General features: G+C 33.3%; 1 protein-coding gene across 4 annotated transcripts in view; it reads right to left on the bottom strand.

The window, feature by feature from the left end:
• The window catches only part of LOC105328884 (uncharacterized), a 73838-nt gene that overhangs the window by 1789 nt on the left and 44998 nt on the right, over positions 1 to 27051 (bottom strand). Inside the window, exons 1-27 of one of the 4 annotated variants that reach the window (XM_066068527.1) lie at positions 26062 to 26196; positions 24626 to 24796; positions 24188 to 24292; positions 23298 to 23408; positions 22845 to 23006; positions 22596 to 22706; positions 21522 to 21629; positions 21094 to 21311; positions 20634 to 20723; positions 20359 to 20512; positions 15009 to 15241; positions 13674 to 13750; positions 13505 to 13568; positions 12688 to 12900; positions 11284 to 11398; positions 9517 to 9625; positions 9131 to 9309; positions 8752 to 8864; positions 8008 to 8163; positions 4992 to 5172; positions 4632 to 4822; positions 4237 to 4437; positions 3902 to 4016; positions 2994 to 3644; positions 2713 to 2848; positions 2383 to 2565; positions 90 to 2258 (exon numbers count right to left, since the gene is read on the bottom strand). In XM_066068527.1, coding sequence (XP_065924599.1) covers positions 90 to 2258; positions 2383 to 2565; positions 2713 to 2848; positions 2994 to 3644; positions 3902 to 4016; positions 4237 to 4437; positions 4632 to 4822; positions 4992 to 5172; positions 8008 to 8163; positions 8752 to 8864; positions 9131 to 9309; positions 9517 to 9625; positions 11284 to 11398; positions 12688 to 12900; positions 13505 to 13568; positions 13674 to 13750; positions 15009 to 15241; positions 20359 to 20512; positions 20634 to 20723; positions 21094 to 21311; positions 21522 to 21629; positions 22596 to 22706; positions 22845 to 23006; positions 23298 to 23408; positions 24188 to 24292; positions 24626 to 24796; positions 26062 to 26143 — 6398 coding nt within the window. In that variant the 5' untranslated portion in view covers positions 26144 to 26196. Of the gene's footprint in view, positions 1 to 89; positions 2259 to 2382; positions 2566 to 2712; positions 2849 to 2993; positions 3645 to 3901; positions 4017 to 4236; positions 4438 to 4631; positions 4823 to 4991; positions 5173 to 8007; positions 8164 to 8751; positions 8865 to 9130; positions 9310 to 9516; positions 9626 to 11283; positions 11399 to 12687; positions 12901 to 13504; positions 13569 to 13673; positions 13751 to 15008; positions 15242 to 16589; positions 16713 to 20358; positions 20513 to 20633; positions 20724 to 21093; positions 21312 to 21521; positions 21630 to 22595; positions 22707 to 22844; positions 23007 to 23297; positions 23409 to 24187; positions 24293 to 24625; positions 24797 to 26061; positions 26197 to 27051 lie in introns of those variants that run through there. The other 3 variants (XM_066068526.1, XM_066068528.1, XM_066068525.1) reach the window with 3 other exon arrangements.

Genomic DNA, 27051 nt, shown 5'->3' with positions numbered 1-27051 from the left:
AACAAATGAACAACAGCATGAATATGTTCTTACAAAACTTCCCCACAAGAAACTCATAATAGTAAGAGCATTTACCAAATATAAAATACCTGTACATAATTCCATCCGGCTTGTAATGGACGAGGCTTTCATCATCTACCGAAGAATCCACTTTTTCAGCTGTATTCACATCATACCTTTGCAATGTTGTTTTTCGAGTTCCTATTTGGGAAACATCATATTTGATATCCCCGTTTTGGAAAGATTTGACCACTGGTCTCATCTCAGGTGTCTGAACACCAGCAGCAAATTTTTGTTTTTGTTCATCAGAGCGATGGTTGACTCTGCTATATTCATATTCAAGAAAGCCGTCGCTCGTTTCCCCTGATTTTCGAGAGAGTGTTCTATGAAAATGTTTTTCTGGTTTCTCTTCGACTATCTCAGCAGCTGATCGCCTGATAACATAGATGTTTTGACATTCTGGTTTTATTTCCATTTCAGTGCTCTTGCTAGAGTCTACAATGGTTAATGTGTCCGGCTTAGCTTGAATAGGATTTCGAGCTGACCCTGAAACTAGTGGTATAACATCTGCAGTATTCATGACTTCACCACAATGTTGACACAACTTTTTATTTTCTGCGATAACCTTCTGTTCATTCATTTGATAAGCATTTACCCGGCTTTGTTGTTCGCTCTTTGAATGCCTTAATAGTCTTGCATGATGAACTTCACCCCCGTCTCTCATCGTTTCGCCTGCTGTATATGATTTAAAACTCGGTTGTGTTTCATTATCATTTGCATATTGGATGATAAACCCTTTCGCAGAGTCCGTTGAAATCATTTCTTTATCCTGAATGTTACTTCCAAGATCAATCTCCTTCTCAGACTTAAGTATTTTTCCAACAGCATTGTCGGATTTTTCATCAATTTTCTCTGCGACAACCTTTCCACTAGTCTTACTAACAAGAAGGCCTTGTCGAGAGTAGCCACTTCCATTTTCTGATGCCTTAGGGTTTAAAACGCAATAATTTTCCGACAGGCCGTGCGATGTTGTATAAATTTTCATTTTTTTTTCTGGAATCCACTCCGTTATTATTTCATATGATTCATCACTGCTTCCCTTTCTCTGTATTCCTGTCGCCTCATTAGAATAATTCGCATGTGGCTGCTCTATTCTAGTAGTCAATGAACTCATTTCATTCTCTTCATATTCGCTTTGCAACCAAATCATTTTTTCTTGTTCTTCAAGGCTCAATCTCTTTTTATCTTTGTTTTTCTCTGATAAATACACCGCGTTGTCTAGACTATGCAATTCAATGCTTGACTCTGTTGGATTGATTTTTGGGGAAAGCTCCGCAATTTCTTCTCTTGCCGCTCTAAGCGGTCTTGATTGTGTTGTTTCTCTTTCCTCAGTTATGGCATGACCCATGCTACCCAACACCACTTGCCTTGGGTTATCCTCGACATCGTACACTACATCTTGGTGCTCACTTGTTGTTGCTTGGCTGGTCGAAACAGCTAAGCATGATTTGGTAGAGGACAACACATTCGTTTCATCATCTCTTTGATATCCAGAGATATGGCTTTGTTTCATGTACGTTAATTTGTCTTTATTGTTATCAGCAATATCATTCTGCGTTTCTCTTGAGTGTAAGTTATAAGCTTCTGTTTGACAGCTGCTGTCTTTAAAATAATTTTTCTCACTTGTGTTACGGCTTTTAAGCATTTCTCCATGTAATTCACCATGACTCGTACAGTATGAACAAAGGTATCGGCTTTCATTTGACTGATCATTTTTCGATAAGCTAGTATTTACTGTTTTGATCGTTTTCTTATGACTTTGATTTTCTGCATATCTCGTGTTGATCATTGCTTGACTTCTATCCGTAAACGTTTCATGTCTTTGGAGTTTATAGTCTGCCGACTCTTTATGGTTTTCCTTTTCTGATATTTGGTACAAAGAAAAGCTTGTTTCATGTTCTGGAGCTGACATACGTACTGCTTCATTGACCAAAGGTCCATCAATTAATTGGTTTCCATGTTCGTCATTCGCTGAGAAACTAGTTTTTCTTCTATAATTAGTCTTTTCTATGTGATCTGTTCTGATTTCATGAGTGGTGCGAGCAAACGATCTTCCACTTGTTTCATCAGAAAACCCTTGTACAACTTTACCTGTAGTTGTTTCCTGGTAAAATGGAATGTCTGTGTCATGGGTTTGTTTGACGTCACGATTTGTTATTTCTCTTTCATGCGGAATGGCTTGGTTATGCCCTTCGTACCTACATATATACAATAAATATTTTAAAAGGGTTTTCATCGATGTTTACATCTTAATTAATCATTTTGAAATTATAATTCTCATTTTTAAAATCAAACAATGTTTGTCCATGTGTTTACACGTACCTGTACATCCTCCAGGCAGGGTTTTCTCCAGTCCAGTGATGTCTGTATGCGGAGGTTCCGGAATCGTCTAAGAATACAGGGTTTAGTACAGCTTTTTTAGACTTCGTTTTCCAATCACCTTTGCTCTGCTCAGCTGATATCAGACTATTGTACCGCTTCTTCTTCTTGCGCCGTCGTTTGCATCTGTAATTATAAGAATCTCTGTCGCTGAATTAATGTTCTCAAATAAAAATTTAATCTTTAGTTGGTGTAAAAATTTAAGATATAGTTAAGTTAAAAGTTTGGCTTGTGTGTCACTATTACGTATGAATATATATGTGTTTACCCTACCCGAAAATAAAACATATGCAACAGATGATGGAAAATGAAATTCCGGAAAGAATAGATGTAGAGATGACTGCAGCTTCTAATGCAGTCGATGCCGAAGATCTTATGCACGAGTTACTTGGTACCGGAGGGATTCGCTCTGAAAGAAAATGAGTACAACATGTAAGTATGATCTTCAGTGCTGAACGTCCATGTTAACTTCAAATTATTACTTTAACATTTAAAGACCAAACTCCTAAATAAAATATATGGTTTGAATTTTAAGATAGGAATTTGTTACTGACCTATAAAACATAGATCTCTTCTGTTAACAATTTCACAAGAAGCACACACAGTGGTAAGACGTTCTATAGCAAGTTTGCAGTTTTTGTCTTTTTTTGAAGATCCTCCAAGTACAAATTCTTTAAGAGTGGTGTAATGTGACTCTGGTCTTGAAATGCATTTCTTGCTTGATACTTTTGTGCTGTTATCGATGCTTAAAAGTAATCCACTTTGCAGACTCCACATCATCTGTATACGAATAAATTCATCCATCTGAACGCTGGATATGGAAACAGACCATTCGTGCCTACTGTTGCTAGCTCTGGCATATAGACTGTCATTCTCGAGCCAAATAGCGTATCCGTAATGAGAAACTTCCTCTCCGCCAGTACTGAAAACAAAACAGGTTCTTGCGCTTCTTGTTAGTCTGACATCAAGGTTTATAGTTATACCAAGTGGATTCTTTTCTGCATCACCGAAACAAGTACTTGTATTAACTAAATCACCAATTGACAGGTACTGGTTTCCATCCAGCACGAGAGCTTTTCCTCCTGAAGAACCAGTTGTTATTGTTGGATAACCAGTCCCCCCAACTAAAACTTTGGAATCCTTCGTCAAAACAAAGGAACCAGAAATATCTTGAAAATCGTAACTCTTCTTTGGAATGTCTTTAACTGCAAATCATGTAAAGTAGACCAAGATAAAATGTATTGTTTACCACATGGATAACATTTATCAATGTCATTTCTTAAAAATATTGTAACGCATCTTTAAATGAAGTTGTTTATAATAATTGGACGAGAATAAAAAAAACACATGAGAAAAACTTAATAAATGAAAAAAGGTTAAATGAGAAAGGTGTGTTTTACAGCAAAATCATTATTTCAGGTATCATTGTTTATATCAAAGACCTGTTTTTCCATTAACTAACCATTTAAAGTAGACCACTGAATTTTAGAGAGTGTAACGTTGCAAACTTCCAATTGGTTCCTGGGATTCACAAATCCATGGTCCAGACACTCACCATTAATTTTGCAGATATTATTCTAAAGGAATGCACTAGTAATTTCAATGGGGCAAACAAGTACAAGAAGAGAAAAAGAGAAACGTGCTAATGATGAATTCAAAATTACACCAATAAAATTGTATTCATCAAAAGATCTTATAATGCATGTTACGAATTATGTTTATAACAAATTAAAATAGCACGTTCCTTTTATTTCTAATTTCAGAAGAAACAATATTTTATAATTAGCCTATGCATACCCTTGTTGTACACCAAGAACTGTTGCATTGGTGACAGTAACTGTTGAAAACAATGTATTGTTTGTATTTACTGGTTATTTCTCCGTCGTTGCTGACTGCAATTTCATACAATGCTACATCTGGAAGAGTGCACTTGACTATTTCACTGTTAAGATACGCCGCCTTTATTGTTTTAACATCTGAAATAGGATCCAGTCTCAGCTGAAAAAAATGACAAAATAAGGTTTAAAATTGAATGGAGAACATTCAACATAGTTTTACCTAATTATAAGCTATTTCCATATGAATATTTAATATAAAAGTAAAGCTCTTACAAATGATTAAGAAGTAACTCAATTTTAAGGCGTATATAAAATTTTGAATTGCTTGATTTAACGATTTCAAATAATACCTACATTCAGTACTTTATAGTGGCATGTAAGATTTTCAACATCAACAAAGTTCTCGCCGTATAATCTGACAGAGAGACACTCTGAACAAACAGCGTCACACGGCTCTCCATCGCCAACTTGATCAAGCTCTGGTGGCACAGTACTGTTGACGGAGCAATCGTCTCCAATCCAGGGATGAAAGCACTGACAAAGTCCTGATAATAGGAGTTCATTAAAAAAAGAATTTTTTAAATGCAACAATGAAACGCCACGCATTTCCTTTACACGATAACGATACGATTACAGTTAATCTCTCTTTCTCTCTCTCTCCTCTCTCTCTCTCTCTCTCTCTCTCTCTCTCTCTCTCTCTCTCTCTCTCCTCACCTTCAGTACAGTTTCCGTTGCCCTGGCAGTTGTTTGGACAGATGAGGTTGGTAATACCCGGTGGTGGACCAGCCTCCCCTGTCTCATTGCTCCACTGGTCTGTGTCCGTCTCCACTATGGTAATACATTCTCGTAGCAAATTGACAAGGCTTTCCTTCGCCCAATCAGTACTGTCCGTAAGCTTTTAAAGAACAAGAAAATTGCTAGATGAAAACAAGTTCAAAGACAAAGCTCAAATAGTTCATTTACACTTGTTTTAATCTATACTTCTATATTAAAATAATAGACTCGAATTTTTGGGCTTTAATACCGAGAAATCGGAAGAGTACTGTATTTTGTTTTCTATATTTTAAACATCATTGGTACTTGAAGATTACCAATTTGTTTTAATTTTTTTTCAATCAAGCTTCGCTAATTAATAATCAACAAAAACTCCTTTTTAAAATCCAGAAATCATCTGGATTTTTTGGATTTTACAATCTTGCGCATGCGCATTACATTCACGCTAAATAACGGGAGGCTCTTTATTAGTTTATGCTTCCACAATATCACATTTGCATGGATAAACTCCGAAACGATAATACAAATACGTGTAAATTTTCATTATTGGAAACATGCAATATATTCTGTTCATCAAAGAAAATACGGGAGGTAACTCTAACTCAGTGCATTTAATATGAGAGTTCCGAATGTCAACATGGTATGTAAATTCGAAGCGAGTAAAAAACGTTGGTGAAAAAGTGTTGAATTCTTCAATGATAGAATTAAATTTTTAGATGAAAGGTACTTACAGCCTCAAAATGGTTTGTTATGAATAATTTGACTGTTATTTTCAATGCAGCTTCATTAATTTTCTCCATAATCGTTTTGGAACGATTCTCACGGCAATGTTTTGCTACATTTCGCGTAAATGGGAGGCATTTTAACTGTGGTGAAGGCCTGTCCCGAGACACAGATTATTTTAACTATGCAGAGTGAAGTGAAATTAATAGCATTATTGTAAGCTTAAAGCTTGGTTATGTAAATGTCATCGATACGGTGTGTTGATGTATCTATTTTGTAAATTTCCGATATCATATGCATTGTCAACTCAACCCGTGCACGCACTGATCAAAGTCTAGTATAATATTATAATAATCATTGTAATTGTTCAGGCCATTTGGTTGTCGCATTACGTCATCAGGAGCTTTCCGGAGTATTTTACCATAATCGGTTTTAAAACCAATATTTCTTGCTTTTAAATTTTGTTTTAACACAGATTAAGTAATGTAAAGTGAAGTGACAATAATCTATATCAATTTATAGAGCAACATTAGTTGAAATCGCGGAATTCAATGAAAACTGATAAATTCATACAAATGCAGTCGTGTATATACACCATATTTTTTTTTACCTAAAGTGCTAATTATTTCTTTGCATATGTCGAGAGGACACATAATAATTTACAAACGTCTCCATTTTGAGTGGATTTGAACCTTTAATTAAAAGGTTATAGATATTTTGAGTTCCTAAACTGTATTTTTTCGATTACAGTTTAAGGTGGAATGCTACACCAAAATGTTATTTTATGGATCGTTAAGGTATCATTTCTAAAGCAAAATGACATTGTTCAAAGAAGGATATATGCCCTTAATTTTTCATACATTTTTTTGGCATTTTTTACGAAAAGGTGGAAAATCTGTTTTGGTTGCAAGTAAATTTTTTCATATAAAATTATTTATGAAAATAAAAAAAAACTTTTGTTCATACTTTTCAAACCTACGGATAAATTTTTTTAAAGATACGTGTATTATGGAGAAAGAATATAAGGCAATCACTCTTTATAAAGAAATTGAATCAAATTGACGAAATTTTAGAAATATTGCTAATTTTCAAAATTTGGTCGATCCCGATTAGAGACAAACTGATCCCGATCTAAATTGCAAAAAAATGAAAAAATCAACAGTATTTTTTCATGTGCAGAAAAGAAATCAATTTGATTTTTAATTGTTCTCCTAATTTACAAGCCATATTACAACCAAACATCCTAGTTTTGGGGTGAAATTGTTATATATTTAAAATTTCTATCATTCAAATCGGGATCAGTTTAATTTCGATCGGGTTTGTTTCAATTTTGAAAATTTGCCATCTCTCTAAAATTTCGCCAATTTGATTCAATTTGATTTCTTTTTAAAGATGATTGCCTTGCATTTCCTTTCTATAGAATACGTTTCTTTAGAAAATTTTATCCATAGGTTTGAAAAATATTATCAAAAAGAAGTTCTCTATTTTGATAAATATTTTTTTTTTAATTAAAAAAAATAAAACGTCTTTTTGACATTACTGGACATACTTTATTAGATATTTATATTATGCATGTATTGACATCAAATTTTAAACTCAGAAATGCGTTACTTGCAAACAAAACAGATTTTCTACTTTTTCGTAAAAAATACAAAAAATTCGTATAAAAAATTAAGGGCATATATCCTTCTTTGAACAACGTTATCTTGCTTTAAAAATGATACTCTAACGATCCATATATGATGATAAAATGGACATTTAAATACAAATACTTTCAACTTCAAGTAGCCTTTAATTCTTTGTTTGATAAGATCAAAAAAGGGGATTGTGATAACTAGTAATTTCTGTAAAGATTGCCTTTATATATGGAAAGCAGAAAAGACATTTAATTTATTTGATATTAGACTGGGGAGCAGTCGTTGCTATCTCAGACTGTGTATCTGTGTTTGCTCCCTCAGCATTAAAGATATTTGCAACATATCAATATTTTAGTTTAGATATGTTGTTTACATATTGAATTTAAATTTACAGAACAGTTAAACGGATAAAACTATAAAAAAAAATTAAAGGTGATAAAACTCTAATGAACTTCGTAATCTTCAAACTTAAATATCACTGTAAAATAATCATGTACTATCAATGTAAAAAAAAAATCAGAATTTTACGTTGAAAACGGAATCAGAACAGTATGTTGATACCATATGATTGCTAAAAAAGTGAAATAACCACTCGCCTGTATGTCAGTAATACAGCCTTGCAGTATAGGATTTAGATCTAATCCTGGCAGTTTCGTACATAATGCTCCTGCTTTGTCACTTCCCAAAAAATCTTCACAAGTTTTCTTTGCCATGTTCTCTGTGATATTTTTTGGGGTAGGCCATATTGGGTCCTATAATTTGGAATAGAAAATAAAGGCAGGTTGACTCTTGATCATACAAGCGAAAACTATGCTATTGATGTATGTTCAAAAAACATATATATTCTTATCAAAAAGTGTCAGTCATGTTTCAAGGACACCAGTTTCATGTTTAAGTTTGTTTTTTTTGGTGTCACTTTTTATCATCAAGTTATCCTTAAGCATTTATAAGCATAGCACATACAGATAAAGGGTGCAATTTCATATTACAAATATTTTTAAATTAATGATTTATTTGTAATAATCAATACTGGTCAAAATAATTGTTGATAATTAAAACAAAACTAAACAGACAAAAATAATTCCCACCCTATATAGTATAGTCATTACTTAAATATATTATGGATCTTGCAAAAAATAAACAAGTTATGTAAGAGATACAGTTGATTCACACACGCTTACATCAAATTTTATTTCATTTTCAATTTTTTATCAGCTCATGTAATTACCATAAGATTTAATTGCAAAACTTAGTTATGGTTTAAAAGAAGGATAGGTATACCTCAACATTGTTGTGTTATGACGAAAAATATTTTTTGAGTGTATGTGTACAATTAATACCGGTGGCATATGCTCTGGGTCAAACTCAAATGAGTCTGTCTTCCGAGTTGACACACATCGAAGTGGTGGGGACTCGGCATCTTGTATCAAGTCTTGCGTAATAAGTTTGACTCCTAAGAGAGAAAAAAGGCTTTTATAAGTAATTAGTTATCAAAACGAGGGGGAAATTGTTTCAAATTGAAAACAGTACCTGGGTTCCAGGCAGTACCATTTTCACATAGCCGCCAAACCCCATAAAAAAGTGCATAAAGGATAGTTCAAGTGTATGTATACGCATTTAGAAATTTGTCTTTTTTGTATTATGAAACACTAAATAATTATGTAGACTTTAACGGGACAACTTTGTCAATTTACAATCCCTTCTTATTATAATACTTACCTTTTTGTGCATTTAAAAGTCCTCTCCTCTTCTGAATCTCAGCACATGTCATCACATCTAATCCTTGCTGACAAACAGCAGTTTGTCTCTCCATACAATCGCAATAAATGTTCTTTTCAGCGATGCTGGAAGTTGATGTCCTGCAATCACCTCTAAATAACGACTCCTCCTCAGAAACCCTTGATAAATTCGGAAAAAGTTTTGAAAACAGTGAAATTTAAAAAAGAACTTAAAATGGAAAAACGCCAACTTTCATTTTGTTTATCAGTTTGTTTGTTTTTTGGTTATTTTTTAAAAAAATTACCCAGTTTTATTTACAAGAATTTTTATTGTTAAACAAGTTGTTTTAAATCAATGCTGATATTTTTGTTAAAAGCATCATTTACCTCCAAGACAAGGAGAACTCGTTCGGCTGTTTGCCTCCTCTTGTGTAAAGATCGCCATCCCTTTTCATCAAATCGTTATTTCTGTTTCCATCAAATGTCCCACAAAGTCCTAAACAATAAATTAATTTATCCCTGTATTTCATTAACTTTACCCCTAATATTGGTTTTCTTGTTTCTCAAAATTTGTTATATTACTCTCTCTTGGAAGTTTCTAATGTATAGACACTACAATAAAGAAAGCTGAGTTTAACTTCTTATTATGAGAAAATAATTATCAAAACTTGAGGAAAATAATGCCAAAAACTCCAAGCCGACTTCATGCCACGGTTAAGGCATATTGCTGGAATATGATATCATAGAAGTTTCCGGTCAGAAATCTATCACAGATTCTTCTATTTACGTGTATTAGAGAGAAAGATCATTTATTTTGTCATACGTTGTAGGTCACAATGGTTCAAATGTCTTTAACTGGTCTCAAACATTTTTCAAAAGTTTGTGTTTCCTTGCAATTGATCTTTAATAATATTCTTATCGACCTCCTTTTTTTTGAAGTATAACTTAAGTTTTGTCGGAATAACTTTTTAAACTGTTACTATATTGTCAAAACACGTTAATAATGTGAAGGAAAAATTTGTCGCAAATAGAATCGGATGAATAAACAACAAGTGATGACATTATATTCGTTACTTCTATCAATGGTTTATCTATTTTAAGGTAGTCCTATACTCGGTATTTAATGGGCTCAATCATTAAAAGCTTAGCTTTAAATGATAAATATACATTCTAGCAATACATATTTAAAAGAAAATATGTATGTTTACATGCTAGTTTGTTTGTTATCACCTCTCAGACGGGTGTACCCCCTTGCGAAAATTATTGACAATTATGAAATTTGCCAGACGTCCGTTTTTCATAAAAATAATTACCAATTTTGGGAAAATTAAAACTGAACATACAAAATAGAGTATAAATATTTAAGCCATATCTCATCAATAATTTGGCGCAAATTTTTGTAAGTGAGTACGCTTTATGGACCTGATGTATCAAAATAGAATACATAAAATGCAATGCTAGTGTCGCGTTTGGTAATTTTTTTTACTATTTTATGGACTCAAACTTAAATACATGGTGTTTATTCTATAGACTGACATCTTAGAAAAAAGATTGGGTAAAATAAATTATACGTTGACGGATTACTTTTCACGCTATAAGCTCTAAACCAAGTAGACCCTGACGAAAAAATCCGTAAAAGTCACATTTTGGTACAGTTTTCTGCCTAGATCTGTCAACAATATTAGATATCATTTAAACATTAATTAATTGACGATTGATTAAATTCGAAATAGCTTCTGTCTCTAAATTTAAACCGGTTTTAGTAAGAGAAAAAGAAAAATTGGGGGGGGGGGGGGTCAAAACAAAGAAGATATAAGCATACCTGAGATCCTGGTTAATCAGAAACTTCGTTTTTTACTTTAACAGAATCGAGTTTCTCAACATGAATCATTTCTATCTCTCATAGAATGCATATATTACCGTTCTAATTGCTTATTATTGCCATTAATTACAACAGCGATGTAGAGCAAAATCAATACCGGGTATCAAAAACGCTGTGTAAAAGTCGAACCAATATTGTAAAATCCGTATTATGACGTAGTGCGATACTCGGACTACTTTAAATATATTCATTTCTTCATTCAAACATTGTCTTTCAAAATTCTCGTGATCTTTACATCCCATGACATCCGCTAGAAGACAAAGACCACTTACCTTCTGTTTGATTGAAATCAAACGTGGAGGCCACTACTTTAACATTCAGGAAACGTTGTTTTCTGGTCATCGTTCCAGTCATTATAACGGTCCTTGCTCCGTTTGGTAGTACAACCTGGTTAATCAAACTAGAATTTGACCTGTGCGTACACGGGTTGACATTGCATATCATATCGGGCATTTACAAAATAGATCAAGTACCAATTATGTTTAAAATATATAAAACAAAAGACAGTACTTTTCCGATTTATCGGTATTAAAGCTCAAAAATTCGAGTCTATTTTTTAATATAGTAGTATAGATAATAGTTAAACATTTTTATGAAGGTGACCATTTAAAGAATCCAGTTTTAACGCTAGCGTAAAAAACAATCTAAAAGACTTTGATTTGCCATTAACAGTGGTTAAGAAGTCTAACTAACTGAAAAACTGTATGGCTAATGCGTTTTGAAAAACAATAGTTAGGTGTATTATAAAGGCAGTTGAGGCCAAGGGAGAAAATCTTATTTTTTACCATTGACCTTAAAATTTTGGGTCAAGGCATCTCTTACGAGAAAACAGTATTTTGGTAAAGTCTGATCAAGATATTAAGATATGGAAATGTAAATAAGGTTGTTTTTTTATAACATTTATCTGCTATGACCTTGATCTTTGACAAAGTCTTTAATCGAAGCAAATTACCACCCTTTACCAATATTCACTATTTAGGTAAATTCAAGCCAGTTTGGATCAACAGAATAAAAATACTACATGAACAATGTTTTTGATAATGTTGTTGGACGGAACACTACTAATTAGATGGGACTCACATATCGGGTTCCCTGCAGTCAATATGTACACCATGTGCATTAAGGTCAAACGACACGTTCCTCGAGAATCTTTTTTGTATCTCCTCGTAATAAAGAGTTCAATAAAAAATATGAATTTTATAATTATTTTTTAAATGATTAAAATTTAATTTGATGTGGTTATGTGACTAGATGGCCGAGTGGTTAGAACCGCAGCCGCTCACTGCAAGAAGCGTATAGGTTCTAGAGGTCGTGAGTTCAAAGCACCGCCCCGGCCGAGATAGAGATCCAATATAGTGAATTTTACTGTGCTGTTTATGTATTTATGGATTTATTTTCATAACAGCAATTCAAGTGTATTTTCAAGAAGATTATATAGGAAATTGCATACTCTAGTATTTTGCAGAAATGCCTGGTAAGGGACTCTAGTTTTTTGCAAGAAAGCTTGTCAAAATAGTAGTAAACAATCAACAAATTCCTAGAAAAAATTAAATAAAATTGGGGAACGTGTCGTCTGACCTTAAAACAAGACTTGAAAATCTAAGGTGTCAAAATAAGGCTGCCAATTCCGCGCTTTAAATGATCATGAACTATAGTTTTCAGATAGATGAAACAACCTCGAGTGTTTTTCCTCCGTCATGTGAAATAACCTCAGTTCCCGGGGTGAGTTCTCCATTCAAATACATCTTTATGGTAAAAATAGTTCTTTTCGTCGATGCCCCTCTTGACGGTCCGCAAACATCTACTAGGATGACGTCATTACCGGACTTTACCGCAACTGCACAATTGCATGCGGCCCTTAAGTTACATCTACGGTAATAGGTTCGCACCTAAAACAAACGTTTGTTTAAAAAAAATTCTATATCCAATTTTATTTTATTGGATATATTTTTTTTTAAATTGGATATAGATTTTTTTCCCATGAAAACTGGGTATTTGGGAAAGTCTTTGAAGGCCTTACAATAACTGTTGGTGTCCATACATGTGCAAATCTGAACCTCCTCTCTATTATACTAGAGATTTTAAAAGTTATTGCTATTAAAATTTAACGTTTGCTACTCATTACACCGTAACATGGTATTGAATTGCACAAATATTTCATTGAAATAGGCAGCAATTTCTCGGCAAACCCTCATTTGTCACTAGCTTATACCTACATGTATCCTGGCCTTGAAAAGTGTTCGCTTCTACTTTTCAAAATATAAATTGTCTTAATTTACTTATTGTCTTAATCTTCTAAATTGTAATGAAATTGGATTATAATAATTGTACAACTTAAGAATTTACTCAAGTGATATTTGTAAAAACTTGGATTAGAATATTTTCAAATTCTTTAACCAATACATAATCTCGTAAAACTTGATTGCAGTAGCTTTAAAGATCGTTCTTCTCTTTCGATATTTTTTTTTTATTTGAACTAATTCATAACCATACCTCATAGGGCAGAGTTTTGTGTTTGTACAAAATAAATTCGCCCTCCAAGTAGTTGTCATAGTATCTACAAACCAACGTCATTAAGATTTATATACAAAGATGAAGGCAACACGTAAAAGTCACAAAAAGACATTATAATTTAATGGAAAAAATCTGAGTATAGATGTACCTTTTATCAAATGTTGTCATGTGAGGGTCGTTTATCGATGAACATGTTGCTACCCTATCGTCATCCACTACAGTCAGCTAGTGTACAACAAAAAGTATTTTACTTAATTAAAATATTAACTAAAAAATGTAGGCGGCACATGTCGAACTATTGTGATATCATTTAAAGGTTTTCAGCTGGAAACGTGTGTATTAAGAAATAAAGGTACGTATCACTTAATCAGGTCGGGTACACTACCTTATATGGATAGCATTATTTAACACGTGACAGTATTTTCGTCAAACAGATTCTCCAATCCAGTGAATGAGTTGCAATGCATGACGGTCTACAACGTGTTTACGATTCAACAGACGCACATGGTTTTTGTCTGTTTTATTCACAATATTTAATTGCTTGCCGGAATTTTTGTACATCTTGATTTTTACTTTAGAAGGTAAAAAAGGAAAGATTACGTACCATTCACTTTGTTCCATGCTCACATTGAAAAATACTGTTGTTTTAGTTGATCAATTGTTGCTTCAAAAATGATCAGTATCAAACGACTGACAAACATACGCATACAAGTACAAACAGATTTTGATAAGAAAAAGCTGCACAGTTGTGTATTGGTGACTTTATCATTGTGGACTAGAAATAAATACAGGTAACTACATTTTTAACATACGTGAATACCACGGTAGTAGAAATGCACAAATATACAAACGCAGAAGCGCAAGCTGTGCAGCATATAGTATTTTGTCCTTTACGCATTCTGATGAATACATACAAGAATGAATACATATAAGAAAATATCAATGCGCATTCTAATAATGTTGTCTTAAATATGGGATATCACGTGAAAAAACGGTACTCGCTGCTTCTAATTCTATTGGACGTACCTCTCTTTTAAACAGTGACAATGGGGTATTTAAATAGGTTTATATAAGTCCTCATATGCAATATTTTTTAAATGTGAGCATAGAAATTGAAGTTCAGACATAACTGTCCATATTAATTTCATAAATTCTGAAAAATCATTCAAAATGAGTTTCCAAAGGACAATTCAAAATGGTATATATTTTCAATACGCTTTGTATACACTGAAACTTGTAGTAGCCCACAATGCCTTGCAACTCATTCACTTGATTGGTTTGTCGATAAAAGTAAACAGATGGCTTATTTAGTATGCAAATTTATGCCGACGTCACAAAATATAGTGGTCTCGACCTGTTAATTTAGAAGAAATAATTTTAGAACATTCTTTGCAATTATATCTTTTGAATTGTGCTCACGATAAGCAATTTAATTTAGGCTCAGTAACCGGAGAGGTTGTATGGTCCAACAGTAAGATCTTACCTTCACGGTTGAGATTAATTTTGTGACATTTGAAGCGGTAAAAAGAACTCGTATATTTCTGTATTGGTTTCTGTCCTTTATGCCATCGAGTGCTGCCTTTACCGGAATCAACACTCCAGATGACCACGTGTTCATCGTCATTTGGTACGTGCAAGGTTTGGAGTGCGGACTGAACATACCAAACACTGCTTGACTGACGGGGACATGAAATTGACCGCAGGTTATTTCTCGTTCTGAAAGGTACAAGACATATTTTTTTATTTAATCCAATGATACTTAGAACCATATTAACAAGAGCTTGGACTTTGGGTAGTTGGTGTCAAACAGCAATGTGATGTAGGCCTGTCTATTTCATCGAAGGCCACTCGGCCATTTGAAATCAACAAGATTTGTCTGGCTTTTGAGCTTAGACTACGCAATCAGTATGTATTTTATTTGAAACAAGCGTCATTTTTAACTTGTTTTGAGCATCAAATAGATAGTTTCGTCCTACTGAAAGTCCAAGGTCTTGTTAAAATGGTTCTAATAATGGAGCAGATAAGAAACCTTTTCTGATTTACCAGGCAAACTAACGATCAACTCACACACTTTGTAAACGCAAATTTGAATTATTGATGAAACTAGAGCAGAGCTCGTGGCAAAGCGCCGAGTAGGTCTTCCGTTGCTGCTGCGAGTTGAAAATATATGTTATATGGTGTCAAACGATTATAATGACTATACTTTCAGTTCTGCTTTTGTTATAAAAACGTGTTGTGATTGAAAGCTTGTATATAAAACGTGTTTTGAAAAAAGAAAGGAAGAAAATATTTTAGGAAAACTATTTGTCGAGCAGAGTTTATGTAATCGTTTCAAACATTCTTTAAAAAATGAGATGTTTGATGGCGAGTAAAATTTTCAAAGGGTAGCATGCATTGTTATAAACAGTATGTACTCATGATTCATGTCAGGAATTGTATTTCTTTTTTAAACTGAACCCGCCTACAAAACACGTAAACTTTTCTCGAAGATAACTTCTATATTGAAATATTTTTAAATTTTTGAAGACTATTTGCAAGTTTAGAATTGCGTGCTGACAAAATTGACAGACCCTAAAACGTATACTACTACACCAAAAAAAAGCGTGCGGCCTACGTGCGAGAAACGTTTCGTGTAAACCTTTTAGAGTTTCATGTAAACCGTTTAGCGTTTCGAACAAAGCGTGTAAATCGTTTCGAGCATAGCATGCGAGAACCGTGTGAAACGTTCATCAGATTTCATTCGGAACTCTCTGACAAGTTTATTGTTTCAAAATGGCGCCTATGTTTTACATTACTTTAACAAAATTGAACGAATTTTTAACAAACAAAAGAAAGGTATATATATTAAAGACGACTAGTTACAGAGTACATGTATATTTAAATAACGTTTTCATGCGATGTTTCAGTACTGAAACAATATTAAAATTCTCTATACATAAAGAATATTAAATACAGTTAGCGAAACATGATTTCTATTGGAACAAACCTAAATCAACTTTAACTTGCACGATCATGTTTTGATAAGCATGTATTTTTATTATTTATTTACATCGATAACTCTTACTAAGACAATTCGGCTGTGTACAAGCAGCACACATAACCTCGGACATCGGGTGAGACCTGCACCTGGCTGAACCTGTCAATCAAACTCTGTGTATTTGTTTTCATTGGATGGTAAGGCGTCTCTCTTTTGTCAAAAGCCAATAGAAAATTAGACTTCAAGGTAATCGGAATCAGTATTTGATGAAGCACACAATTTAAATGTTAGAAAATTTATTAATCATTTGATCAAAATTAAATGTAAACATAGAAAGGAAATAAAAATTTAAATATTATGGGAATCTATACGCATGGTACTCAATTCAAATAGATTATATTATGATTTTATTATTTTATGCAGTAAAATTACCCTTCCAACTGTTACTCAATTACATAACAATTGATGACCTGGGGCTATAAATGTTCTGAGCTGTGTGCGCTGAAGCGACACAAGATTCTCGGTCGCATGCGGCAATTGAATTAACACAGACTGGCCGAATAAACAAAGGGGTGGGAAAGTGAAACAAAATGTTACACATAAGAAGAAACCACCAAAAATGATTTTCGAAAGATCTTGCTATCTTTTCTCCAATTAAAAAAAATCCAGCGCGAGCACCTGTCAGCGGGGCGGGAGGAGTGGGGGGGGGGGCAGCAATGAGTTCGCTTCCACAATGAAACTACAGAAGTGATTAATATGTGACCGATAGAATCTAATCTAAAGTTGTTTAAACTCATGTGAATATTTTTGAAAATAATCATCGAATGCCTCAATTCAGGGCATTCCTTTATCGTGCTAGCACCTACCGCAAACATGTAACATGGAACTTTGATTATAATTTGATTTGATTTTTAAACTACCTTGTACGCTATCGTATTAATCAATGCTTAATCAACTGTACAAGTAAAATAAATTTATCTTTTTATCTTAAACCAATATAATAGTTGAAAACATAATAAAATATAGTTGTGTCCGTACAAAATATGAAACATAAACGCGTCATTAGGTACATGTTAAAGAACACGAACCGACCGCGGATCACTTATCCACTCGCACCGGATCTCCTCAGCCATGTGCGAGGGATGATCATCATTTAAAGGTTTAATATTTGAGGGGGGGGGGGTGTTGATTTAAAACGTTAATTGTACAGTTTTAAAGTAGTTTACATAAACAAACCAACCATTAGTTTATGTCTAACGATTTTTCCGATTTGGAGCAATATCGTTCTTTAATATTCATTTACACTCAAATATTTAATTAAACATATACAAGTAGGACAAACTTTTATAACATAAAATTAAAACAGTTCTTGTATATACGGCTATATTAACTCAAACACGTTCATATGCATGTAAGTGTAAGTCGCGGTGTGCGAATCTTGTGTATTAAATAACCGCTTACCCACCCCTGCGAATGTTATTGTCATTTAAATTTAGACCACGTGGTTTTATTTGACCCTTTTAGTTTCGCAGTAAAAATTGTGCCTCATGATGATAGTCTATTTCTTAGAATTTATAGGTACTTGTAGTCAAATGTAAAATCTAGGCATTTATTGATTTTAAACTTTATCTTCATTAATTAGAGGATAAAACGAGTTCTAGAAATAAATATGTAAATAGAAATTATAATTTTTTTCTGCTATTGCAACAATTAACATTCTTAGTAACGGTTCCCCTTTTAGGATTAATGTTTGATCCGCGCCTGACCTAGTAATAGCATCAATTTTAAAACAGACTATAATATTTTATGCAGAATATTCCTTGAACATAGCTCGATATACTAAGTTTTTATGCAAACCAAACACACATTCTTTTTTTAAAAAGCATGGTATTGCACGCAAAAAGTATCAAACATGGCTATGATTTTATTAGGCAACCAATGTTTATACTTACAACCACGTGTAGAGTGATTGAACACGAATGATAACTCTGTTCTAAATATTATCGTTTAGTTTAAATAATCTCTAGAGGATGAAATAAAACATATATCTTAACAGATTTTCATGTTTTAACATAAATCAAAGTAGGGTATGATATGAAAAATGACCAGAACTTACGTATTTTGAGAATAATATCCGAACACTGACACTTCCGCTTAAAATTTCACAGGAACTGAACAAATCTCGGTGAAGTATCGTGAACTTTCATTCGAGCATCTCTGGATTTATTACATACTTAGCTACGATAAAGGAAACATTCCGAACACATTTGCAGGGGTGTTACCGCTAGGTAATGAAGCCGTGGCTGATCTCCTCGGCCGTGGGCGAAGGATAGATTACGTAAAGGTACAAAGCACAGAAACGCACAGCTCAGAATCAAGGAAGATTTGAAAAGTTTGCAGTATAATGACCTTATCTATCAAATAGAAGTTATTTAGTTTAAACTTAAACCTCACAATTGATCTATGTCTATTATTGCTTTAGAGAATGACATTGCTTTTATTAATTAAATGAACTATTTCTTACTTGACATCCAATCGTTTAATCCACAAACGATTTTGTGTAATCAAAACTAAAACAATTATTGAGTTCGCGGCTAAATAAACTCATATATGAGAGACACAACTCTCGTGTATTAGATAACCTCTGACCGCTAGGTAGTCCAGCCGCGAGCATGGTGACCGATTTTCTCGGCCGCGGGCAAGGGAGAGCTTACGTAATGGTACACACACACACGTGCAGCTTTGATTCAAGGTAGATTTTAAATGCATGGAGTTAATAACTAAAATGTAATGCATAGAGTTTTTTAATTCCATATTTTGTGGTTTACTAGAAAAGAAAAAGAATGATTTGTTTTCCAATCGCCGTTTTTAATGATTGTGCACTATAAGAACTTAACAACAATGAATTAAACTCCTAAAGAAAAAGCTTATACTCCAACCAAAAAAAAAATTCTTATGAATTAATGCCTCCTTTATAAACCAGCATACTTTCTGCGGCAACTTTACGCCAGTTGTACGCATTAAGACTTTCTTTAACTTGTCAAATGAAAACAGGTACATGTCAACATGTAAAGCTTTATACACTCATACTACACAAATCACTTACAAAATAACATTGTTACGACCTTTATGAGATTCCAACAAACAACTTTTCCAGCGACAGCCATATCAAAATCCTAACCGTTTTTGAGTTATTAAGCAAAAACTTTTAGGGGCTATTGGCCCTTAATTTAAGGGGCCAGCCCTTTTTCATTGGTGTCAAATAAAAGCCCTTGATATTCTGCACAACTCTTATTCTACATGTCTTATCAAAATATTTTTCGTTAAAAAGATATAAAGGAAAATATGTCTAAATTTTTGCACTTTTTTGAATCCTGTTTTTTGACCCCCTACCTTTTCCTAAATAAAAAACGTAATCTAAAAACAAAAACCGATGTGCACCACTACAATGTCTCTGCTATTCAAACTCGTTGGATTCTCATTCCCTGCTATCATAGTCTCGGAGCCTATGTCTGGAAACCAAAGGCCCTAAACATTTTTAAAAGGGGAATAACTCGTTAACGGAAAGGGAATTCTAACTTTTATGAATTGATGAAGATAGTGTTTTGTAAAGTCCATAAGCCCTGAAAATTTGAGCAAAAACCGTTCACAAATCAGCACGATATGAAGCCTCTAAGTTCGCGTTTAGGAAGAAAAAAAAGAAGAAAGAAAAATAAGAATAATCTTAACCAGCACAATAATAGAAAGTTCTTTCGTTGGAAACGGAAGACCTTAATAATTCAAAGTATGCAATCTTTTAAAAAAAAAATTTGACTGCATCACAAAAAAGAAAGTAAGTGTAGAAAGTATATGAAACCTCTCACTAGTTCGATGGAGACATGTGCGTTACATAGTTCGATATTATTTCGGTGACTTCGTTCACAGAACAGATGTATGGGGACTGTGCTGGTGACATTGAAGTAGGCGGGGCCTGAGCTCTCAGCCACCGTGATCCGGACCTCGCTAGCCACCTGCCATGTTAAAGATTAATTCATCATTATTCATGCTACCTCAATTTTAAAGTTGCATCAAAATTGATAGTCATCAAAAATTATTAAGGGGAAGTAATTCACATAATATCGTATGTCATACCTGGACCTTTGCTGTGATAACGTTGCTTTCCCGAGGAGAACCTCTCATACTGCAGTTTCCCGGCATGCATGGGGTTACGGCACATTTTATCTTTTATTTGAAAAAAAAAATATATAAAATAAATCAAAACATATCGGTTTGATTCCAGGTAGCTTCACTAATTTTGGAGAGAACATAAATAGGCATTATGCCTGCTGTTCAATCTATTTCAATGTATCTATATACTTAAATAAAATACTTCTTAAATTAAATTAATTTTGGAGAAGATGAAAATCTGAACAAGAAAATATATGACAATGACAGACGCCGGACATATTTTTAAACAATCAGATACGCCCTTTTAAGCGTTCAGCTTAAGTAAGCTAAAATAAATTCAACTGTTTTTTATAATGATAACAGCGGATTATTATTACTGCATTCTGAATTTAGTGTTAAGCAACATTTCATTGTACAATTATACCTGATCTTCTTGCTTTAACAATGGTAAATCTCTTTCGTGCAGTGAACTTTCTGTTTCGTCAGTGAATGTGTGATCTTGAATAACTCCATCATTAAGATACCACTCCAATAAGAAATCGACATCCGAGATATTGGAACGAAAGGTACAGATAAATCTCGTTTCATTTCTGGGGGCCTCCACTGCCATTGTCAAAACAGGGTCGTTGGTCAAATGAAATGCTAAAGATATAATGAATAGTTAATGGAGAATGTTAGTAGATGTGCATAGCTTGTGTTGTTTCATTTTATATTTATTATAAAACAGAACGTTAAATAGCAGAAAACATTTTTATTTTGAATGACCTTTTTTTCAATCATTGACCTAGTGATTTTTTAAATTTACTTTATCCAATTTTAAAGAATTGTTATGTTAAGAATCCCAATACATACTATTGCGTTCACACATTACTGTGTGATATCTATTACAAGATACGTCATGCCATAATCCTCCGCCTCGAGCAAGCAATAGACAGTCCTCTGCCCCATTGTCCGGTTCACCTTTTACCGACAGAGAGAAATAAGAAAGCATGGGAAAATTTACCTACTCCTTACAAAATTGCGACCAATCCATAAATTTAAAGAACTAATATCCTGCATATTTGACTTCGCCGAGACCATATATATATATATATATATATATATATATATATATATATATATATATATATATATATATATATATATATATATATATATATATATAAGAAGCACTAGCAAACCAACAACACTCGTTATCTAAAGTGTCGGATCAAAAGATACACGGTTATAAGATGAGATATAAAAAAGCACTAAAAATAACCAACGACACGAACAATAAAGTAAAATATTGTTAAATTTTCGGGACAACCCGTCCCTTCTTCAGGACAACAAAATAAAAACCACATAAGAAAGAAGAAAAACATCTACAAAACTAGCACTAAACTAAACTAAATAATATATAAAAACTAGATAATGTTTAAACACCGGATCAAAACGTGGCAGCTACATCTTTATATTTAAGAATTCGAGCCCGAGAAAGAAAAATCCCGTCCGACGCTGCGTCAATATTTTACTTTATTGTTCGTGTCGTTGGTTATCTTTAGTGCTTTTATATATATATATATATATATATATATATATATATATATATATATATATATATATATATATTGAAACACAATAAAATCCACAGTGGTCGGCGAGTTATAGATAAAAAAATAGATAAGAAAACACGAAAAACGTTCAATATAGCTTTATATTTTATATATATATATATATATATATATATATATATATATAAGAGAGTTGGCAGTTGAAGATATTGATATTAAATGTATCCTTAAATAGTTAAGAATAAGATTAGAATAGATTAAAGACAAACGTAACGATTTTTAAAAAAATCAACAACAAAACAACTCCTAAGAACCACTGATTTCCGTTCTGTTTGCTATGAGTACAGTTTTTACTAATAGAAAAAAGGAAAACCTCGATCCCAGTACTGATAATTCCAAGGTAACGTTGTTCCTGCCCATGCCCATACTTTGTTTTTGGCCCCATCAAATCCACCAACCCACAGATGATCAGAGTTATATAAACCTGCCGAACAGAGGATATCAAAGCCAAACAGAGGATATCAAATTTATATTGTGTATCAATTGTGAATAAAGTTATTCATTTATAGCATTCAATCAATAGAATAATTTAAGATTTAAACCACACAAATTATCAACTGACCATTTACGTATGTCTGCTCAGCAGAGTTCTCAATGTTGACGAGCGTTGCAGAGTTTGACTGACAGAGCTCGAGCGCTTTGGTCCACGTTAACGTTCCGGGAAATCTTTTGTAGCATCTTCCTTCTCTGGTACTCCATGTTTTGTCGCAAAAAAATAAAGTAACTGAAAGAAAAATTAGCAACACCTTGATTGTAAGTACATGTACACGTTTTGATACTTGTTATTAATCATTCAAACCAAATCTTTGGTGGCTGCAATGAATGTGTTTTGTTTCGAGTAACATCAAATTGAAAACTGCATTTAAAAAGCAATCCAATGGTACGTATAAAATTTTGATATTTTTAATTTCTTTATGTTTTCATTTGTTTCTATGTTGACATTTACGCTTATTACATTCTATTTTTCAACCGTTTAATTCACGTTTAATGTTCTAAATTAACACTCACAACCCACCTTTTCTTTTACAGACAAATGGCCGAGTATAGCTACATTCCCGGTCGTTCCACATGCCGTTTGGCCTGATTAGTCCGCAGTGTTCATTTTTCTTGAAGTTATCGGGCTGATCTGTTCAATTCAGTAAACTTAAAATCAGTTGTCAAATTACGTTATATGTTATAGGGTCAACTCATTTAACTTTACAGTTGCAATATTTTACCTTAGGTACTCCATTTGCATTTTTAGGGCAAATACAAATTGAAGAGTGCATAATAATAATAATAGGAACTAATCCATTTTTTATGGTTTAAATAATTTTTGCCGAAAATTGTGCTTTACAAAATTGTATTATATAATTTAAAAAAAAATATTGAAAACAATTAAACCAGTTGGGATTTGCGCCATCCTATTACCCCATCTTTGTTTTATTTTGATCATTTCTAGAATCTAGAATTGACGGAATATGCTTCACAAAATTTTGAATGTTAAAATGTAAGAGAGATACAGAGCTCAGAATTCTTCGTTATGTAGGTTCGTGCTATTTTATAGTTACATAGGTAATATATTGGCAAAAGTTTTATTTATCTCGCTGTTGTTGTGGGTTTTTTGTTGTTATTGTTGTTGTATTTGGGTGGTTGTTGTTGTTTTTTTTCTAAAAGTTTATCACAATTATCACTTGTCAGTCTTTCAAAAAATATAGATTTTACAGTTAACATAACAAAAAGTGCCCGGATTCAGTATCTTGTTTGTACATAAAGCTCGACTTTTGACATTCAAACGTTGTCAATTATAAGAAATACCACAGAAAATCATTCTAGGCATTAAACGAAGAGAAGATAGAACTGTTTTTTAAAGATAAAACGTTAACCACATCTAATTTTTTATTTTTTATAATTGAAATGCCGTACGTGTATCCCACTTGGTAAACCCCCAGGGCTGGGTGCTGCCGTACCACAGCCATCTCCCCGCACAGTCCGACGCGCCTATCCAAAACATGTCTCCATTTGTTAAATCTGCAAAGTAATAAACACCATTCCAGATGAAAAAAAGATATGGTGTATTTATATATATATATATATATATATATATATATATATATATATATATATATATATATTGTGTTTTATGCTATTTTTCCAGGGCAGCCTACAACGTTAAGCAGCATCCTTTCATATAACTCAAAATTAACATTTAAACCATTCACTTCATTATTGAAGAATATAATATAACATTGAGCGAGAGTTTCGAAAGTCTATAATTTCAGATGAAAAAATAGATAAACGGCATACAGAAGAATTACTCTTACGAAAATACGTCTTTCGTGTATATTGATTGATAATTATTACTTTGCAGAAAGGCTTGCTCGTCTGCGTTTTCAATATCTGTTAGGAATCCATTGTCTGACTGGCACGTCTTGAAGGCGTAGATCCATGCCTTCTGTGACGTATAATATCGGTAACAGCTGTCTCCATACCGGACCCAGTCGCCATCACACGACTGTGTCATCACCCGGTGTTCTAAAGAATATATATAGCACTAAAAATGGCTAACGACACGAACGATAGAAATTGTCAAATTTTCGGGACAACCCGTCCCTTCGTCAGGACCAAAAAATAAATTACATGAGTAAAAAACAAAGAAAACAAAATCTAAAGCTACTACTAAACTACTTAAAGCTGAACACCGCCCGCAAATAGGCACCGTCACACAGATACCTGGTATATAAACCCTTCGATTTCGTTACACCCGATTGCACACCTGAACCTCGTGGCCCACATGTAGTATTCCTTTCGTGGTCTTTAGATTTTATGCAATTTTGTCTAATATTATGTTCATTTTCTGTTCGTAAAGAATGCATTGACCAATTTATTTGATGTTAGTATTCTCCTGGCTTCAAAAAGGTGCGTAAAATTTGATAATTTCATCGCGACCGAGTAACACGGCGAGACAAGATGTGTGTCCACACAGGTGAGACCTCTACAGCAAAGTACTTTGAACTGTTTAGAGGTCTGTCCCTTATATAAGGGTTGTAAAGACAGCAGTGATTAAAGAGAAATATGGCGGACAGTGCCTATTTACGAGCGGTGTTCAGCTTTAAGAAACTATGAAAAAGAACAGCTACATTATACACATCATTAGATCACATTCTTAAAGGTGTTGATACTGTCGCCGATCGCTATAAAGTAATCAATCGACTGCCAACTTCACGCCTGATTAAGTTAATTAGCTAATTAAAATTGACGTCCGAGTTAATAAATGAAAATTTGAACCCCCCTTGTTAACTCGTACGGCACTTATGATATAGACTCGAATTTTTGATTAAAAAGAGATAAAATTAGATGAAAATAAATAAATAAATAAATATCCCGAATGAATCCCCAAAGAAAGCATTTTATTGTTTAAATAATTATGTTTTGGACAAACAAGTATATTTATAGTTGACCTCCAACTTTGCTACTGAAAAATCAAAACTTAAATCAGAACACAGTAATTCTATCTTGGCCTAAACTGTAAAAATGGAGAGTGTTTAAAAAATCAAACATAAAAATTGCAACAGATAAAAAATACTCTAACGTGATGAGTTTTTAAAAAATATATATCTTGAAGTGTTGTTAAACTATACATTGGATTTAATATTCAAAACATGTACAATTTCTATATGATTATAGTGCGCCTAAAATTTACTTGAATTTGCTATGTTTGTGCAAAATTTACAAAAAGGGTATATATGCAATTCAACTCATGACAATTAATAGATTATCTTATTGTAAATGATGCTTACCTTGGCTCAAAACACAAATCAACTTAGTTGAGATGAACATCACAAAACCTATAGTTTTGCAACTGTAACACGTCCGAGGCATCTTCTTTTCTATGTCGCAACCCTCCTGTGTCCAAGAATTGATAAACTTTGTATTTTGAAAACGGTCGTTCTATTTATACAAATTTTAAAACAGCCCTTCGAATGAAAACGTCAATCAAAATTTTTCTTAATTTTCTTATTGCGTGTGTTCGACAGAGCTATATTTAAAATGGGTTTATATTTCAAGATGACCGTATTATCAGCTACCGAAACTTGATGAGAGAGAGAGAGAGAGAGAGAGAGAGAGAGAGAGAGAGAGAGTTTCCCAAACCCCAAATAAGATAATAATAAGTATTTGTATTTCTTTCAAGATCTATTTATGCAAACATTCAGAAATATCTACAACTTAAGGAAGTGCATTGATATTCATCAAAATTTTTTGGCATCATAATCACTTGATCAGATTCATTTATCTTTGTCGTTCACAGAAATTTCAACTTTAACCCATGCTGACAGTGAGAGGTTTTAGTTCTCCTTTATACATATATTAATCAAAAAATATAAATGATATAACATATTTTTAATATGCTATTAATGTGTACAGCATGCCTCATATAATATATCATTGGCGTCGGAAGCCCCCCCCCCCCCTTCACTTTTTTTTGCAAAGTTAGACCTAAGCATTAGGCACATAGCAGAATAGCAGAATAGAGGGTTCAGCGCAGGAAACATAATTGTTCCTTAATGTACCTTTGAAAGATTGAGAAGTTGGAGTCAAAGGCATACTAGCGGCCCCCCCCCCCCCCCCGAATAGGAATTTCGTTATTTTTGAAAAGAAGAAAATTTGGAAGGTAAGTTTTTTTTATTGGAACTATAGGTATACCCCCCCCCCCGGATTAGGATTTTCATAAATATTATGGCCGGAAAGATTTTTAGTTTTGGAAGTATAGGTTTAATCCACCCCCACCC

This window comes from Magallana gigas, chromosome 8 (assembly GCF_963853765.1).
Source record: "Magallana gigas chromosome 8, xbMagGiga1.1, whole genome shotgun sequence".
NCBI lineage: Eukaryota > Metazoa > Mollusca > Bivalvia > Ostreida > Ostreidae > Magallana > Magallana gigas.
Note: the sequence above shows the minus strand (reverse complement) of the source record. Positions and strands in the feature narration are given on the sequence as shown.